The 14,873-nt window shown below is 37.1% G+C and overlaps 1 protein-coding gene and 1 pseudogene across 5 annotated transcripts in view; both read left to right on the top strand.

The window, feature by feature from the left end:
• Window positions 1-393: 393 nt before the first annotated feature.
• LOC116878738 lies at window positions 394-1,191 on the top strand (annotated as a pseudogene).
• A 2,136-nt stretch (window positions 1,192-3,327) lies between these two features.
• The window catches only part of PHF14 (PHD finger protein 14), a 188,656-nt gene continuing 177,110 nt past the window's right edge, over window positions 3,328-14,873 (top strand). The window contains exons 1-3 of one of the 5 annotated variants that reach the window (XM_032874161.1): window positions 3,328-3,874; window positions 4,382-4,492; window positions 12,961-13,754. In XM_032874161.1, the coding sequence (XP_032730052.1) occupies window position 3,874; window positions 4,382-4,492; window positions 12,961-13,754 (906 nt within the window). In that variant the 5' untranslated portion in view covers window positions 3,328-3,873. The remainder of the gene's footprint in view (window positions 3,875-4,381; window positions 4,493-12,960; window positions 13,755-14,873) is intronic. The other 4 variants (XM_032874144.1, XM_032874151.1, XM_032874153.1 and 1 more) reach the window with 4 other exon arrangements.

Genomic DNA, 14,873 nt, shown 5'->3' with positions numbered 1-14,873 from the left:
CAAAAGAGGATATTAGTGAGAAAACTAGCAATATCCAAATAAAGTTTGCGGTTTAATAATATTGTACTAACGATCATTTCTTAGAATTGTAAATGTAACGTGGTTATGCAAGATGTTGACATTAGTGGAAGCACGGTGAGGAGTATATACAAGCTCAGTATTATTATTCATTTTTTCATAAATCCAAAACTACTTAAAAATTAAAAGTTAAAAAAATGATTATGAATACTTAATGACCAGGGGTTTGGAAAGAATCCTCACGTACTCTTGGTGATAATATATATTAGTACAGCCTATTTTTAGAGAGCAATTAGGCAATGTTTGTTAAATATAAATATGTTTACATTTTTTTATTCAGAAAGTTTATTTCTAGCAGTGGCCAATGACAGCAAGATGGTAGTGCAAATTTCCAAAAAGAGAACTTTGTTTCCAATGGCATCTTTAAAGCTGAACTGAATGAATTTCTCACTTACCAAGTGAGTGATGGCTGAAGATGGCTACTCTGGGGTTGAGGTCTGAATTATAGCAACTAGGAAAGAAATCAATGTCTTGGCCATTAGGACACAGAATGTTCTTGGTGAGAAGGGCCAGCAGATCTGGGAATTGACCACTGGGTTCAGAAGAGGTTTGATTTGCAGGGTGCAGGGTAGAACTTTAAATTGAAAAGGCGACCACAAGAGGTTTGTGTGCTATTACTAGGACAGAGTCTCTCTGATACAGACTCCTAGGAGGACTTGCTGTGCGGAGGGCCTGCTATAATGTATGGCAGTTCGTCATGAAGAGTGGGGCCAAAAGCTGTGAGATCTTGGTGTCTGAGAAAGTGCAAGGACAGAGGGCTAAATTTATGATGTTTGTAGATAGCCTGATGATTCACAGTGGGAACCCTAACTACTATGTTGACACTGTTGTTACCATGTGCTCCTCAGATAGGATGTGCTAGGCATCAAAGTGAAGATCATGCTTTCCAGGCACCCAAGTACTAAGATTGGCTCTAAGAAGCCCATGCTTGATCATGTGAGGGTTGTGGAACCCAAAGATGAGATATTGCCTACCACCCCCATCTTGGAACAGAAGGATGGGAATCTAGAGCATCCTGGTATGCTGTGCTGCTGCCAGTACCCACAGGATAACAGGGTGTCCTTGGCAGCTGGATCTGGAGTCTGGATTTTGCTCTGTAAAGACCTTTCATAAAATCTCTGGAAAAAAAAAAAGATAATCTATTTCTAGGATTTTTTCTTATAGAAACTTAAATGTTAGCTTTTTGAGTGTCTTTTTCCTTTTAGATAATTCAGCATAATTCCTCCCAATGAATCTAGGAGGAGAGTGGAATGCTTGGTTCTCTAACCTCAGAAGTAAAACAATCCTTAGTATGGTTAATGTTTGAAATAGAATGGAAATTAAGTTCCCAAAGTGGAGCTGGCCAAATAATTAATTTTCTAGGCTTTTAACTGGAGGAATAACAAGTCTGAAGGCCGGTGGGGAGTATTAAGGATTAGATGCCACCTCTGGATCTTGAGAAAATGAGGTGTGGGAGGCTGAGTGACCTCCAACTGAGAGGGCTGCAGGGTAACTTTCCATTTTAGACAAGGACACAGAAAGGAAGAGGGTTTACTAAGTAAGTTTTAAATTTCAGGAATGTAAGTTTCTATAGCACTGTGGAAAGGATTGAGGGGCACATAGCAGTGGATGAGGGACTAGAGATTCTTAGAGATTGGAAGAGTTTACATTTTTGGCAGGGATAAGGGAAACAGAAAGATGAGCTTGCAATATAATTTATACAACTACTGTTATGGTGGAATGTCCTGGGACATTAGAAGTAGTCCAGCTTTTGGGGAATCTAACTAGGTAATCCTAGCCCTGAGCATTTGGACATGACCTTTCCTTGGTCTGGAACACTTCTGTCTCCTTTTCTCCTTTTTTCAGGTAAGTTCAGACTGTGTCTGGTTCTATCACTTTCTCCAGGAAGCCTTCCCTGAATGCCTTCTCTCTTCTTAGCATGTGTGTTCTTAACTCTGGTAGCCTGTCTCACAATATACAGCAATTGTCTGACCCGTTTTTTATCCTTACCTGTACCTTAAGTTCTGGAACGGAAAAGACAACTATCTTGCAGTCCTTCCACCCTCTGTGTAATTATTCCATAAGTTATACTATTTTGTGTAAATATTTGCTATTTTTTGTCAAATTTAATATTATAAAATTCAATTCCAGTTCACAAAATAACTCAACACGTTTCTTTAAAGACTAAGCTCCACTATTGCATTATATGATTTGATTCCCACATGTTTATTTTCCCACGTCACAAACACTACCACTCCATGTTTATGTGTGGAATAAACTAGTGAACTGAATCAACTTCATCCAAATCCTTTCTCTAGCTATATGTAAACTTTTGTCAAGTATTAATGCTAGTCAGATTCTAACATTTTAATATTGTTTAAAAAGTATTTATCCTGTACGTAAATAAATGTGGCGTTTGAAACTGTTGAAGGACTGCCATATCCAGTTGTACAGAAGGACTGCCATATCCAGCTGTATATACTGACCTGAGTTTTTACGGATTTAAAAATTCAGCTTAAGGGTGCCTGGGTGGCTCAGCGGGTTAAGCCGCTGCCTTCGGCTCAGGTCATGAGTCCAGGGTCCTGGAATCGAGTCCCACATCGGGCTCTCTGCTCAGCGGGGAGCTTGCTTCCCTCTCACTCTCTCTCCTTGCCTCTTTGCCTACTTGTGATCTCTCTCTATCAAATAAATAAATAAAAAATCTTTTAAAAAAATTCAGCTTAAAAAATAAATTCCCTAAGTGAATGCAAGGCATTATTTCACATCTACGGGCACATACATCCTGACGTAACACACGATATACTTGTGAAATGGATTATTTTCCCCTAGATGTATTCTCAGTAAAATTAAATACTTTTTTTTAAAGTGGAAATGACTGACCACAGTACACTCGTTGTAATAATAGTTAATTAATATAACTAAATTAATGGTTTTCCCCCTCTCGTCGCAGTTGTAATTTTCAAAGTAGCGAAGTCTAATGCAATTCTCACATTTCCCTCTTTCAGGAAATAAAATATTCGCACGTTCCAAATTATTTAAAAGGTTGCAATTTACAGAGGCAGCAGGTAGAATGTTGCTGTTGGTATTACTAATGTTTGTGGTAGTAACTTAAACAGCAGTAACGAACCTTGGCCTCCCACAGATTTGGGCGGGGGGTGGAGCCTCAGAGATTTGAGGGAAGGGCCGCTCAGGGTCCGGGAGGGCCCTCTGCTCCTGCTCGTCACTACTCGGCTCCGCTCGGCTTCCAATCGGTTCTCACTCGGATCTGTTCGGCTCCTCCAACAGGAGAGACGGAGAGCCGCTGCCAAGTCCGGCGCACGCGCTCAAGCCTCTTGCTGCTCTTAGGGCCGCGCTTTGCCTTGGGTTTTCACTTCCTTCTCTTCCGAGCTGTATCCGGGTCGTTGCTTTCTCTATTGTCTCAGGCAGTCGACCTCGGACTGTGCAAATTCATTTCTGGGTCTTTTGTTTCTTCTGGTGCAGGCTAATAAAGTTTTTCTTTCTTTTATTTTTTCTAACAGTTTTAACGGAGGAAATTAACTCCCCAGAGCTGCCGGGGCCTAAGGGAGCCTCTGGCAGGGGAGAGCCGTGGGAAGGGGCGCGAGCAGCCAGGGCCGGTTCGGCGAGGACTAGGGGGCGGGGTGGGGGGGCGGGAGGGGCTGCTCTTGAGGCGCCCGGGTCCGGTCGGCGGCGCTGCCGCCGATTTTAAGTAGCATCTTTCGGATTTGTTCCCGCGGTATCAGTCCAGACCTCAGCGCTGCCTAGGCTCTTGCAGCCTCTCCCTAGGTCTCCTCCAAACGACCACCTCACGGATTCCTTAGTAAGTGTGTCAGAGGCCTCTGCCGGGAGAAAGGTGCATTTCAGCCCTTCTAGAAGTCAGGGCCTGTGGGAGCAGGGTGGGGGTGGGAGGTTTCTGCTGGAAGCTGGACCTTTCGTGGGAGCTTCCCTTCCACATCTGCGGGAATGAACAAGGCTTTTTTCACTACCTGGGCTTCGCGTTTTCTTTCTGCTGACGGTCTCCGTGTCTAAGTGAGGGCTTTTGAGCGAGTCGCTGAAATATAAGAGGATGTTGTTACGGGGGTCAGCTTTGATTTTGGCTGGCCGGGGTTCGCCTTTGCCTCTCCCCAGCCTGGAGCCGCCTGTGCTGCTGGCCAGCCCTCCCCAGACCGTGTGCCCACCCCAAGCAAGCTTCCTACACTTTTTTGCTGAGAACTGAAGTAGACAAAGATTCCCTGCTCGAGGTCATCTGTATCTTCCCTTAGCATCACCGCTGTCTTCTGTGCTTGGCGTGATTATTAATGACGATGTAATGTTTTTCTCTTAACAGTGGATCGCAGCTCCAAGAGGAGGCAGGTGAAGCCTTTGGCAGCTTCTCTCCTAGAAGCTCTCGATTATGATAGTTCAGATGACAGTGATTTTAAAGTTGGAGATGCCTCAGGTAAATGTTTCTTTTCCTTCCCTTTTCCCAGCTTTCTGAAAGTTGGGCTTATTTTCAGACCCTCTTAAAAAATCGGTTTTGATTAAAATGCCAATTTAAAGTTAAAGCACATAAACTTCATTTATTTTCTCACATTTCCCTAAGATCCTTTCACTAGACCCCTGTTATTGCTTCTGTTTATATTGATACTCAGATATTAACAGGTAGAAAAGAACTTAAGAGTATAGATACCAGAGCGTTTTCTCTGTTCTTTACTCAAAAATAATTTATGCTTATTTTATGGATAGAGGGAAAAAATATATAAATATCTGGAAGTCAAATAATATCCTGAGAGTAATGTGAGCCATGAACAGCCCATAAGCAGGGTTCTTCTCTATTCAGATCACTTGGCACCCTCTGAGGGGAGTTTTGCTTTTTGTCTATTAGCTCCCTTATCAGAATAAAGTTGACCAGAGTAAAAAGTTGTACTTTGTGGTAGGTGTTGGACCTTGTGGATTGGGCTTTTCAAAAATCTCCTAAGTACAAAGATATATGCTTACTCATTATATTTTGTGATTTTAAAAACAAACTTTTTAAAAAAGGTCATATGTTCACATTGTACGAGATTGGAAAACATAGAAAAATACGGTTTTCCATGGTATCTTCTGTTTATTGTACTTCACATGTATAGATATATATGTATAGTTCTAATTGCAAGAATCTGAGAAATGCATATAAATTGTTTAAATATTTTATGTGAGAAATACTAATACATACATGCACAATAAAAATTACTTATAATTTTGCCCCTTCTGATGGAAGTTTAAATAAAGTAAGAAATTACTTTTCAGTTTCATCCCTTTAATAATTTTAAAGTATTTCCCCAGAGAGTTTTCTGTGCTTAGTCATATCTCTCTCCTTTCCATTGCTCACTCTTTCTTTCTTTCTTTATTCCTTCCTTCCTTCCTTCCTTCCTTCCTTCCTTTCTTTTGCTGGGGATGGTAAGAGATGAAATTAGGTTGTGTTATGTTTCCATTATTACTCTAAATAGCACCAACAGGTAGAATTTGCATGGTGATTTGCTGAGAACTTTTTATTACTGTAATCTCATTTAACTTTTATAATAGCTTAGTGAAGGAGATATTATTTTACAGATAACATGGGACTTGAGTTTAAAGAACTTGCATGAGGTCACTTAGGCCATAATGGATGTAATCCATGCTTTTGATGCCAAAATTTAAGTCTTTTTGCTCCTTAGATCTTAAAAATAATTAGATGTAATCTTAAACTGAAACTACTTGGATATTGTGGCTAATTGAGGTCACTCCCAACAACCAAAAGTTAAGTTTATCTTGATTAATTGGTTTTTAACCTTTGCTTCTTAGCCAGTTTCTCTCCAGTTTAGTCAATTCACTGATGTTTGGTACTTCCAAAGAAGGAAAGAAAGGGAAGGGAGAGGAGCCAAAACTCTTTAAGTTCTCTTGTTGAGAATCTTGGTAGATGATATTTTTGGTTAGAATGTAGTTTTGGTAGAGATTGTTAACTGTGACAATAGTTATTGGGTTTCAGAGGTTATGATTTATTTGAATACCATTATGAAAAAACTCCAAAGCTTAATCTTTAGGTATTCCATAATTGTTTCTGTGACAATAAATCCTGACTTTGTAGATTTTTTTTCTTTTTGTTTATCGAATTATAGTCATGCACAGGTATCCTGTTTCCTTACAAAGGTTAAAACAATCTAATGATACAAACTGTTTTTCAAGATAACTTCTGGTTTCAAGCTAAGTGAAAATTCCTGACCTTGTTAAATCTTAATCAGAGTTGATGGGAATTATCAATTATGTGTGAAAAGTGGGAGGATGAGTTTTGTTAGACTGATAATTTTTTAAAATATCTTTTTAAAGTGCTAAAAAAGTACTTTCTATTCCCTCTTGTTATCATACCTAGTCTGCTCTATTTGTAACTTACTTCCTTGGTTACTGTGTAGTTCTTGTTATGTTACTGCAAAGGAGATTATAGTAGTAAATGATTTTGTTTAAAATAGTTAATAGTAGAAATTGAATCCTATTTTCCATTCTAGGTTAAGGTGCATCAGTGTCCCCCATAACCAACATGGTGGCTTACTATAGATTACCAGTGTTTCTTGTTTGAATCCTTTCTTTGCCTGAGGTAGTTGGACTCTTACAGGAAATAAAATATTAGACTTATCACTGGTTTTCAGTCATGTTAGAATTGTGGAATCCCAGCCCTTACATAGGAATAGATTAAACTGGAGGTGGAGAAATAGTAGCTAATCATCTATCTGACCAAAGCTTCTTTCAAAACAGTGTCTAGAAATGACTTGTTGAATGAACTACTGACTCCCTTAGAACTTAATGTTAAAATGATTAGATTGGTTGGCCTTAATTTTTGTTAACAGGATTCTGTGCATCAATTTCTTTTCCTTTTTGAAATCAGAAATTCTGACTACAAAATTTCTATTTCTGTTTGGTGTTAAGAATATAGACAATTCTGAAATATTATATTCAGCACCTTGCAGGTAAACATAATTTTATTCATGTGTTTCTCAGATAACAAAATAGAAAAAGATAAATATTGCTGAAAAAATGATCTGCCGATAAGATTGTCAAGTGATTGATTATTGAAGGTTAATAAGTATAAGCCTCTGACTTTGGAAGAGTACAAACTGAAAATAGATCATCTCTCGTTTCATCTTCAATGTGAAATTAGTTATTTTTCTTTTTTTCTTTTTTTAAAAAATTATTTATTTATTTATTTATTTGACGGACAGAGATCACAAGTAGGCAGAGAGGCAGGCAGAGCGAGGTGGAGAAGCAGGATCCCCGCTGAGCAAAGAGCCCGATGTGGGGCTCGATCCCAGGACCCCAGGATCATGATCTGAGCTGAAGGCAGAGGCTTACCCACTGGCCCACCCAGGTGCCCCTCTTTTTTTTTTTTTTTAAGATTTTTATTTATTCATTTGAGAGAATGAGAATAAGCAGGAAGAGGTGCAGGGGGAGAAGGAGAAGCAGGCTTCCTTGCTGAGCATGGAGCCGGTGGGGCTTAATCCCAGGATCATGGGATCATGACCTGAGCTGAGGGCAGAGACTTAACCAACTAAGCCACCCAGGTGCCCCACAATTTCTCAATTCTGATTGAGGGCAGAGTATAATCATATTAGAATTATGGTGATAGTCACCAGAACCATATGTGGAAATCTTGGACCATATGAAATTACAAATTTCAGATTATTGGCAGTTTCATCATTCAGGCTAAAGTGGCTATATTTGAGACTTGGTCCTGGAATTGGGGTTAAGATAAATTATTTAGTTATCTGATATATATAAGTGGAATACACACACACACACAGATATAAAAGATATAAGTGGAATGTCTTTGAAGATGAGTGCATATATAACTTTTGTTAACTAAGACAAAATAGCAGTGTTGTGTCCCCTCTAACCTGCTTGCCAGAGTAAGGTGATTAACTTTAGATCTTGATCCATAGTTAATTTAATTAGGCCAAATTGCCAGAAAATTAGCTGGAAGAGTCTGGCTGAGACTTTGCTTTGGTGCATTTTGTACTTTATCTAATTTTTGCTAAGTGGATCAAGATAATGGTCATTGATGATGTGTAGTTTTGTTTAGGAGCATTTTGCTGAATATTGTGGTGAATTCATAAAGAAGTATGATAATATCAGAATAACTAAGTAAGTAAAATAACAGATAACGCAAAGCATGATTGATTCCTTTTGTCGTTCAGGTCAAGGAGATAGGACTATTGTAGACTGGATTTATCTAGAACAATTCACTGAGGAGATAAGAGGAACTAGGAACTGAAAGAGAGGCAGTATAGATGAGGGAAACTATTAAGTGTTGGAAGTGTGGAGGCTGGAAAATATCATTTATATTTGGGAATCAGGATTGAGTAAAAGAATAAGAGATGCACCTGGGCAAGTATAAATGAGGTCAAATTAAGGCCTTTAATTGCTAGACCAGGGTTTCCCAATCTTGGCAGTGTTGGCATTTGTTGTGTATAATTCTTTGTAAGAGGCTTTTCCTGTTTACTGTAGAATGTTTAGCAGCATCTGTTTTCGACTTACTAACTGCCAGTAGCATCTTCCCTTCCTGCCCCCAACCCCACCTTCATGGCAGTCATTCATTGTCTAAACATTGCCAATGTTCTCTTTGGGGCAGTATTCCAAATTGTTCTTACTTGAGAACCGCTGGTCCGGATTTATTCAGAAAATGATAAATGACACAGCTGGAACTAGAGATGATGAGTAGAGGATGAGTTGTGTTGATTAATTGGCTTTTTTAAAAAGAGAAAATACAGGATTAGTAAAATTGGCCCCAAGGTGATAACTGAATAACCAGTAGACCGGTAATCTATCCATTACATATTCTATATATTTATAAACACTGATTACTATTACAGTAGATCAAGGAACAGAGTAGTTAATTATGGTTGATGAACAAAGGTCATTTCTTTATGTTGTAAAGCTAAAATAAAACTGAATTAAATATAATTTTGTTGTTTAATATTTATCATGGGGAAAACTTGAGCATTGAATATTGTAAAGGAATTCTTGAAGATTATTTTTTTAATTCTGTATCTGTAAAAAATTCCTTAACTTCTATTAGTTGAAATAGCTATTACTTAGAGAGATTTTTATATATTGTATATTTGAGAAAGGTACCTTTTATTTAACTATTTCAATTTTAAAGATTTTTTTTAAAGAAAAATTTTTATTGTAGAGTTAGAATTACTTTTTTTTTTTTTTTAAGATTTTATTTATTTATTTGACAGAGAGAGAGAGAGAGAAAGACAGTGAGAGAGCAAATACAAGCAAGGGAAATGGGGGATGGAGAAGCAGGTTTCCCACCAAGCAGGGAGCCTGATGTGGGGCTCAATCCCAGGATGCTGGGATCATGAACTGAGCCAAAGGCAGATGCCCAACGACTGAGCCACCCAGGTGGCCCTACCTTTTTTTTTTTTTTTAAAGATTTTATTTATTAGAGAGAGATCGAGAGCTCATGAACATAAGCAGGGGGAAGGGGAAGAAGGGAGAGGGAGAAGCAGACTCCTTGGTGAGCAGGGAGCCTGATGCTGGACTCGATCTCAGGACCCCGAGATCATGAGCTGAGCCAAAGGTAGTTGCTTAACCAACTGAGCCACCCAATCATCCCAGAATTACTTTTCTTCTAATGCTAAGAAGCAACTGACTTATTTGAAGTATCTGACTTATTTCTCTAGTCTATTAACTTAAAAAAAAAAAAAGATATAAGAGTGATGGATTTGGAACATGACACAGAGTCATTGTTTGAATTTGTAATAATAAGACATTTTTCTTTGCAGCCTATAAGAATAGAATTATAGACAGCCAAAGACTGATTTTTTTCATTGTCATTTTTGTCAAGCTATGCTTGTAACTAAATATTGTTTATCTCCATCCCTCAAGTGCATATGTATCAAAAGGAAGTGATGACTAATCAGATGAAGAAGTTATTTTTCAGAAATCAAAGCCATAAAATTTGATATATTCCTGATGCCTGCAGTTGGAGTATGGATAATATATTATATTTGGAGAATGAAGGGTTTGGTAAGCTATTAGGATTTGGATTTGTGGGAAAATTTCAGATTTATCTAATATGTTAACAGATGTAAAACATTTAAATCTTTTTTCTTTTCAAATTTATTTCTATTGAGATGATTACAAAACAAAAACAATCAAGGAGTTCCAATTTTGCCATACCTTTTTTTTTTTTTTAAAGATTTATTTTTTTTTTTGAGGGAGTGTGAGAACACTTGCGTGTGAGTCAGGGGAGGGGGAGAACGAGAGAGAATCTTGAGCAGATTCCGCACTGAGTGCAGAGCCCCACATGGGTCTTAATCCCATGACCCATGATATCATGACCTGAGCCTAAACCACCAGTCAGTTGCTTAACTGACTGAGCCACCCAGTCACCCCTCACCCCCGTGCATTTAGAAATGATTGGCATTGGCAACAACCACCAAGACAAAAATCATAAAAATTCTTAACATTTTGCAAACTTTATCAAGTAATAACAAAGTTGGATTGGTCTCAGTTTTGATTAGGTACCCACATTTGCACCCCAGTTAATCTTTTATATCTACTATGTTTTTATTGGTAATTTTTAGGTACTTTTAATTTTTTAAAGATTTTATTTATTTTAATTTATTATTTATTTTAATTTTTTAAAAGATTTTATTTATTTGAGAGAGAGAGAGAGAGACAGAATGAACAGAGTGAGAGGCAGAAGGAGAAACAGACTCCCTGCTGAGGGGAGAGCCTGATGTGGGGCTCTATCCCAGGACCCAGGGATCATGACCTGGGCTGAAGGCAGGTACTTAACCAAAAGAGCCATCCAGGCACCCTTTTTTAGGTACTTTAAGGAGAATCTCTCTTAATTATGGCCATCTGTCTTAATTATGGCATCATTTGCAAGATGTTCCAGTTTTCTTTAGTCATTATGCACAGAGACTCTTTTTGCCTTAGAAGTATTTGGTCAACTCTGCTTATTATTTATTAGATTCTTATTTAAAAAAATATCTAGAAATCATTTTTATTTTTACCAGAAGTAGGTTTTTGTTTTATTTTTTTGGTAGGTTGGGTTTAATTATGAGTGGTATTAAAAAAAATCATAATTTTCTTAATGATTTGTATAACTGTTGGACTGAAAAGAAGTTACCTAGTTGTGGGTGATACTGGATTTACACTCTTTGAAATTCAAGAAGCTCAAATCTAAAGGTGTTTCCTAAATTTGATACAAACTCATTTTTGGTAAAACCTAACCAGAAATGATAGTTTATTTGTAATGTTTCCTTATCATATTTGTAAATATTTATACTTTTCACTGCGGAAATGTATTTGATTATAGGATAGTGCCATAGACTCACTGGAGATTTTAATGTAATACGTTGTGTATGCACCATGCTACCCTTCCAAAATCTGGGAAAAAAATCAAAATTCTGAAAGCTATCTGGCTCCATAAGTTTCAAATAAGGATTGTTGACCTAAATGATATTGCTCTTGTGTCCTATGTAAGATTGTTTAGGATGAGTGTTTTTTCACAACAGTTTTAAATAAGCTATGGGTCCCTGTGTGGTAATCTTGAGATGGACAATTATTTTATAGGGCCAGTCAATATCTATTGTACATTACTATATTTTTAATTGATTTAACTTGCAGGATTTTTTTTCAAAGCCTTTTGTAAAGGATTTCTAGGATATTTTAGATACCTGATACTAATTACAATTTTCTTTACTTTTTTTTTTTAACTTTCTTTACTTTTAATGTCTATTTAATTATAATAGCTAAGCCTGGTTGAGTTAACAGAACTTAAAACGGTGTGGAAACATAGACTTTTTTCACCATTTTATTATTATCCTTTTCTTAGTTATAGGCTCAAAGAATGTATCACCTTATAGATTTACTATAGTTGTTGGCCATGACCTGAAAATGACCACTTGTTTCTTACTTCTTTCAGCTTCCCTTCCTTTGTTTTTCTTCTCGTTATTTCAAATTTTAGATTTTTATTTATTCAATTAGATATAAAGAGGATCAGAAGGTTATTTATTGAGTAGTGTTGGGCCAAGATGGCCTGGGCTGCCCTAGGCAGGAATGGAAGAAACTTGCTAGAAAGCTTGTAGTCCTGTATGAACTCTTTAATAGTCTAAGCCAATCTTTTCAATGACTACCATGGTTGCTTATTTCCAAGATGGATTTTTTTTTTTTAATTATTGATTTCTTTCATTCTAGGGGGCTTTTTGAAAGTTTAGGTGGCTCTTATTGGTATGAATAGTATACTAATCAGCAGGAAAATTGATAACTGCTGTTGGAACTTCCATTTACTATGCCATGCTATTGTCTCCTTTATGTACTTGATACTCCTAAAATTGATTAGTATGCTCGGGATGTTGCCTGTCATAAATACCTGTGTTCATTTTTGCTGGGTAAGGAATAAAATAAATGAGACCCAGGTGTTTTGGGCCAGGTTTTTCTTGTTCTCAATGTGACTCAATGCTTGTAAGTTCTTACAGTTTATGAGATGAAGATGGAAGAGAAGAAGAATTTGGTCTGTATTATATCATTAAGTTAAAATCAAGTGCCCAGTTTAAAAAGAAGCACCTTTACTTTTAGAAAAAAAAAATGCTTCTAGGGTACCACATATAGCATGAGCTATATAACACAAAATAGTGTTCCTTTTTCAAAAACATTTTAATTTAGAGTTACATATATTCATCTTCATTAGTGCTATATTGAATTAGAACCATTATACCAACTTCCATTGATTTATTATTTAATCAGGTTGGGAATGTCTATCATTCTTTGACTTAAATTTGTTTATATTGTTTTGCAAGTTACTCACAAATTTTGGTGGTTTCATTTGTGTCAGCGTTGTGTGTGTGTGTGTGTATGTATATACATATGTGTGGTTTTTTTTTCTCATATTTTCAACAGATTCTGAAGGGAGTGGTAATGGAAGTGAAGATCCTTCAAAGGACAGTGGAGAAGGTTCCTGTAGTGATTCTGAAGAAAATATTTTAGAAGAAGAACTGAATGAAGATATTAAAGTAAAAGAGGAACAACTTAAAAATTCTGCAGAGGAAGAAATACTGTCATCAGAAAAACAGTTAATTAAAATGGAAAAGAAGGAGGAAGAAGAAAATGGAGAAAGACCTAGAAAGAAAAAGGAGAAAGAGAAGGAAAAGGAAAAAGAGAAGGAGAAAGAAAAGGAGAAAGAGAAGGAGAGAGAGGATAAAGAAAAAGCAACAGTATCTGATAATGTGGCTGCTTCTGCTGCTGCCACCACACCAGCCACAAGTCCTGCTGTTAACACATCTCCTTCAGTCCCCACTGCAGCAACCACTACAGAGGAACAAGTCAGTGAGCCAAAAAAGTGGAATCTTCGTCGAAATCGACCACTTTTGGATTTTGTTTCCATGGAAGAGCTGAATGATATGGATGACTATGACAGCGAAGATGACAATGATTGGCGACCTACTGTAGTAAAGAGAAAGGGGAGATCTGCATCTCAGAAAGAAGGAAGTGATGGAGACAATGAAGATGATGAAGATGAGGGAAGTGGGAGTGATGAGGATGAGAATGATGAAGGCAATGATGAAGATCATAGCAGCCCTGCCAGTGAAGGGGGTTGCAAGAAGAAGAAGAGTAAAGTTCTTAGCAGAAACAGTGCTGATGATGAGGAACTGACCAATGATAGCCTGACACTATCTCAAAGCAAGAGTAATGAGGTAGATCAACCCAATTTTTATGATCTCTGTCTGTCTGGGGAAAAGGGAATTCTTCTCTAAACCATTCTACTCGTTATATTAAGTAGCTTCCTTGAAATCCTATTGATAGACAGCTGTGGGAGTGAATGAGCACCCTAACTGTAACATTTATTCATTTGGTCAACCAGCCTTTATTGAGTATCTGCTGTTTGTCACCGTCCTCAAGGAGCTCACAATCACCGGCCTCAAGGAGCTCACAGTCTTTATAGTTAGAGAAATATTTTTATATCCATAAACTAGGGATATGGTAGTTTTCCTTTCCCTTTCCTGTCCTCTCACTCCATTCTTCATAGGACTGCTGAATGGTGCTGACTGGAGTATGAAAACAAAGGTCACCTTTATTTCAACTTAGCTATGCCCTATCCACATGAAAATTTAGACTTCTAGAATATTTTAGAGCAGGACAACAAACAGCTTAATGATTGCCTCAGACTTTTAGTGATTCATTTTAAAGTTAATTCCTTTACCAGTCATAGCACTCATCATCTGAATAGTTACCAAGTCTTTGCTTTAGATGTATGGGAGTAAATAAAAATGTTTACATATATTTAGTGAATAAGTTCTCTCTACAAAGAAATGAAAAAGAAAAACCAAACACTCGTATCATAAAACAAACATTTCTGTCTTAAAACTACAGTAATGATTCAGTTCTTCCACTTGAAGTTCTACTACCGAAAGTTAGGTTTATCCTTTGGGCCCAAGATGCAACATTCAAGATTCTTCAGTCAAACACATTTGTGTCTCTTTGTCTGTGTGTTTATGTGTATGTTTTTCTTCAAAAGCAAGATTGAGTTGTCGTCTTACATGTAGATGTACCTGTTACATCAACATGTAGAACTATAATAATTAAGTTTGTCATTTCTGTTAGTGTATTTGTTGTCACAAAAATTCAGTTCTTTAGCAAGCACTTATTTTTTGTTTTCTCATATCATTGAAAACGGTTAAACTGGTAGAAAGATTTTCCTTCTATTCTTTATTCTTTTACATTTTTTCTACTTTACAAGTTTTACCTACCAATGATTACCTATTTTAAGTAAGTTTCATTTAAAAACTGGGTGATTTTTTTCTTGCCAAAATAAT

Source organism: Lontra canadensis, unplaced genomic scaffold (assembly GCF_010015895.1).
Source record: "Lontra canadensis isolate GAN:19392208 unplaced genomic scaffold, GSC_riverotter_1.0 scaffold2, whole genome shotgun sequence".
In the NCBI taxonomy this organism is placed as follows: Eukaryota; Metazoa; Chordata; class Mammalia; order Carnivora; family Mustelidae; genus Lontra; species Lontra canadensis.
The sequence above is the reverse complement of the archived record's forward strand: the minus strand, read 5'-3'. Positions and strand labels throughout refer to the sequence as shown.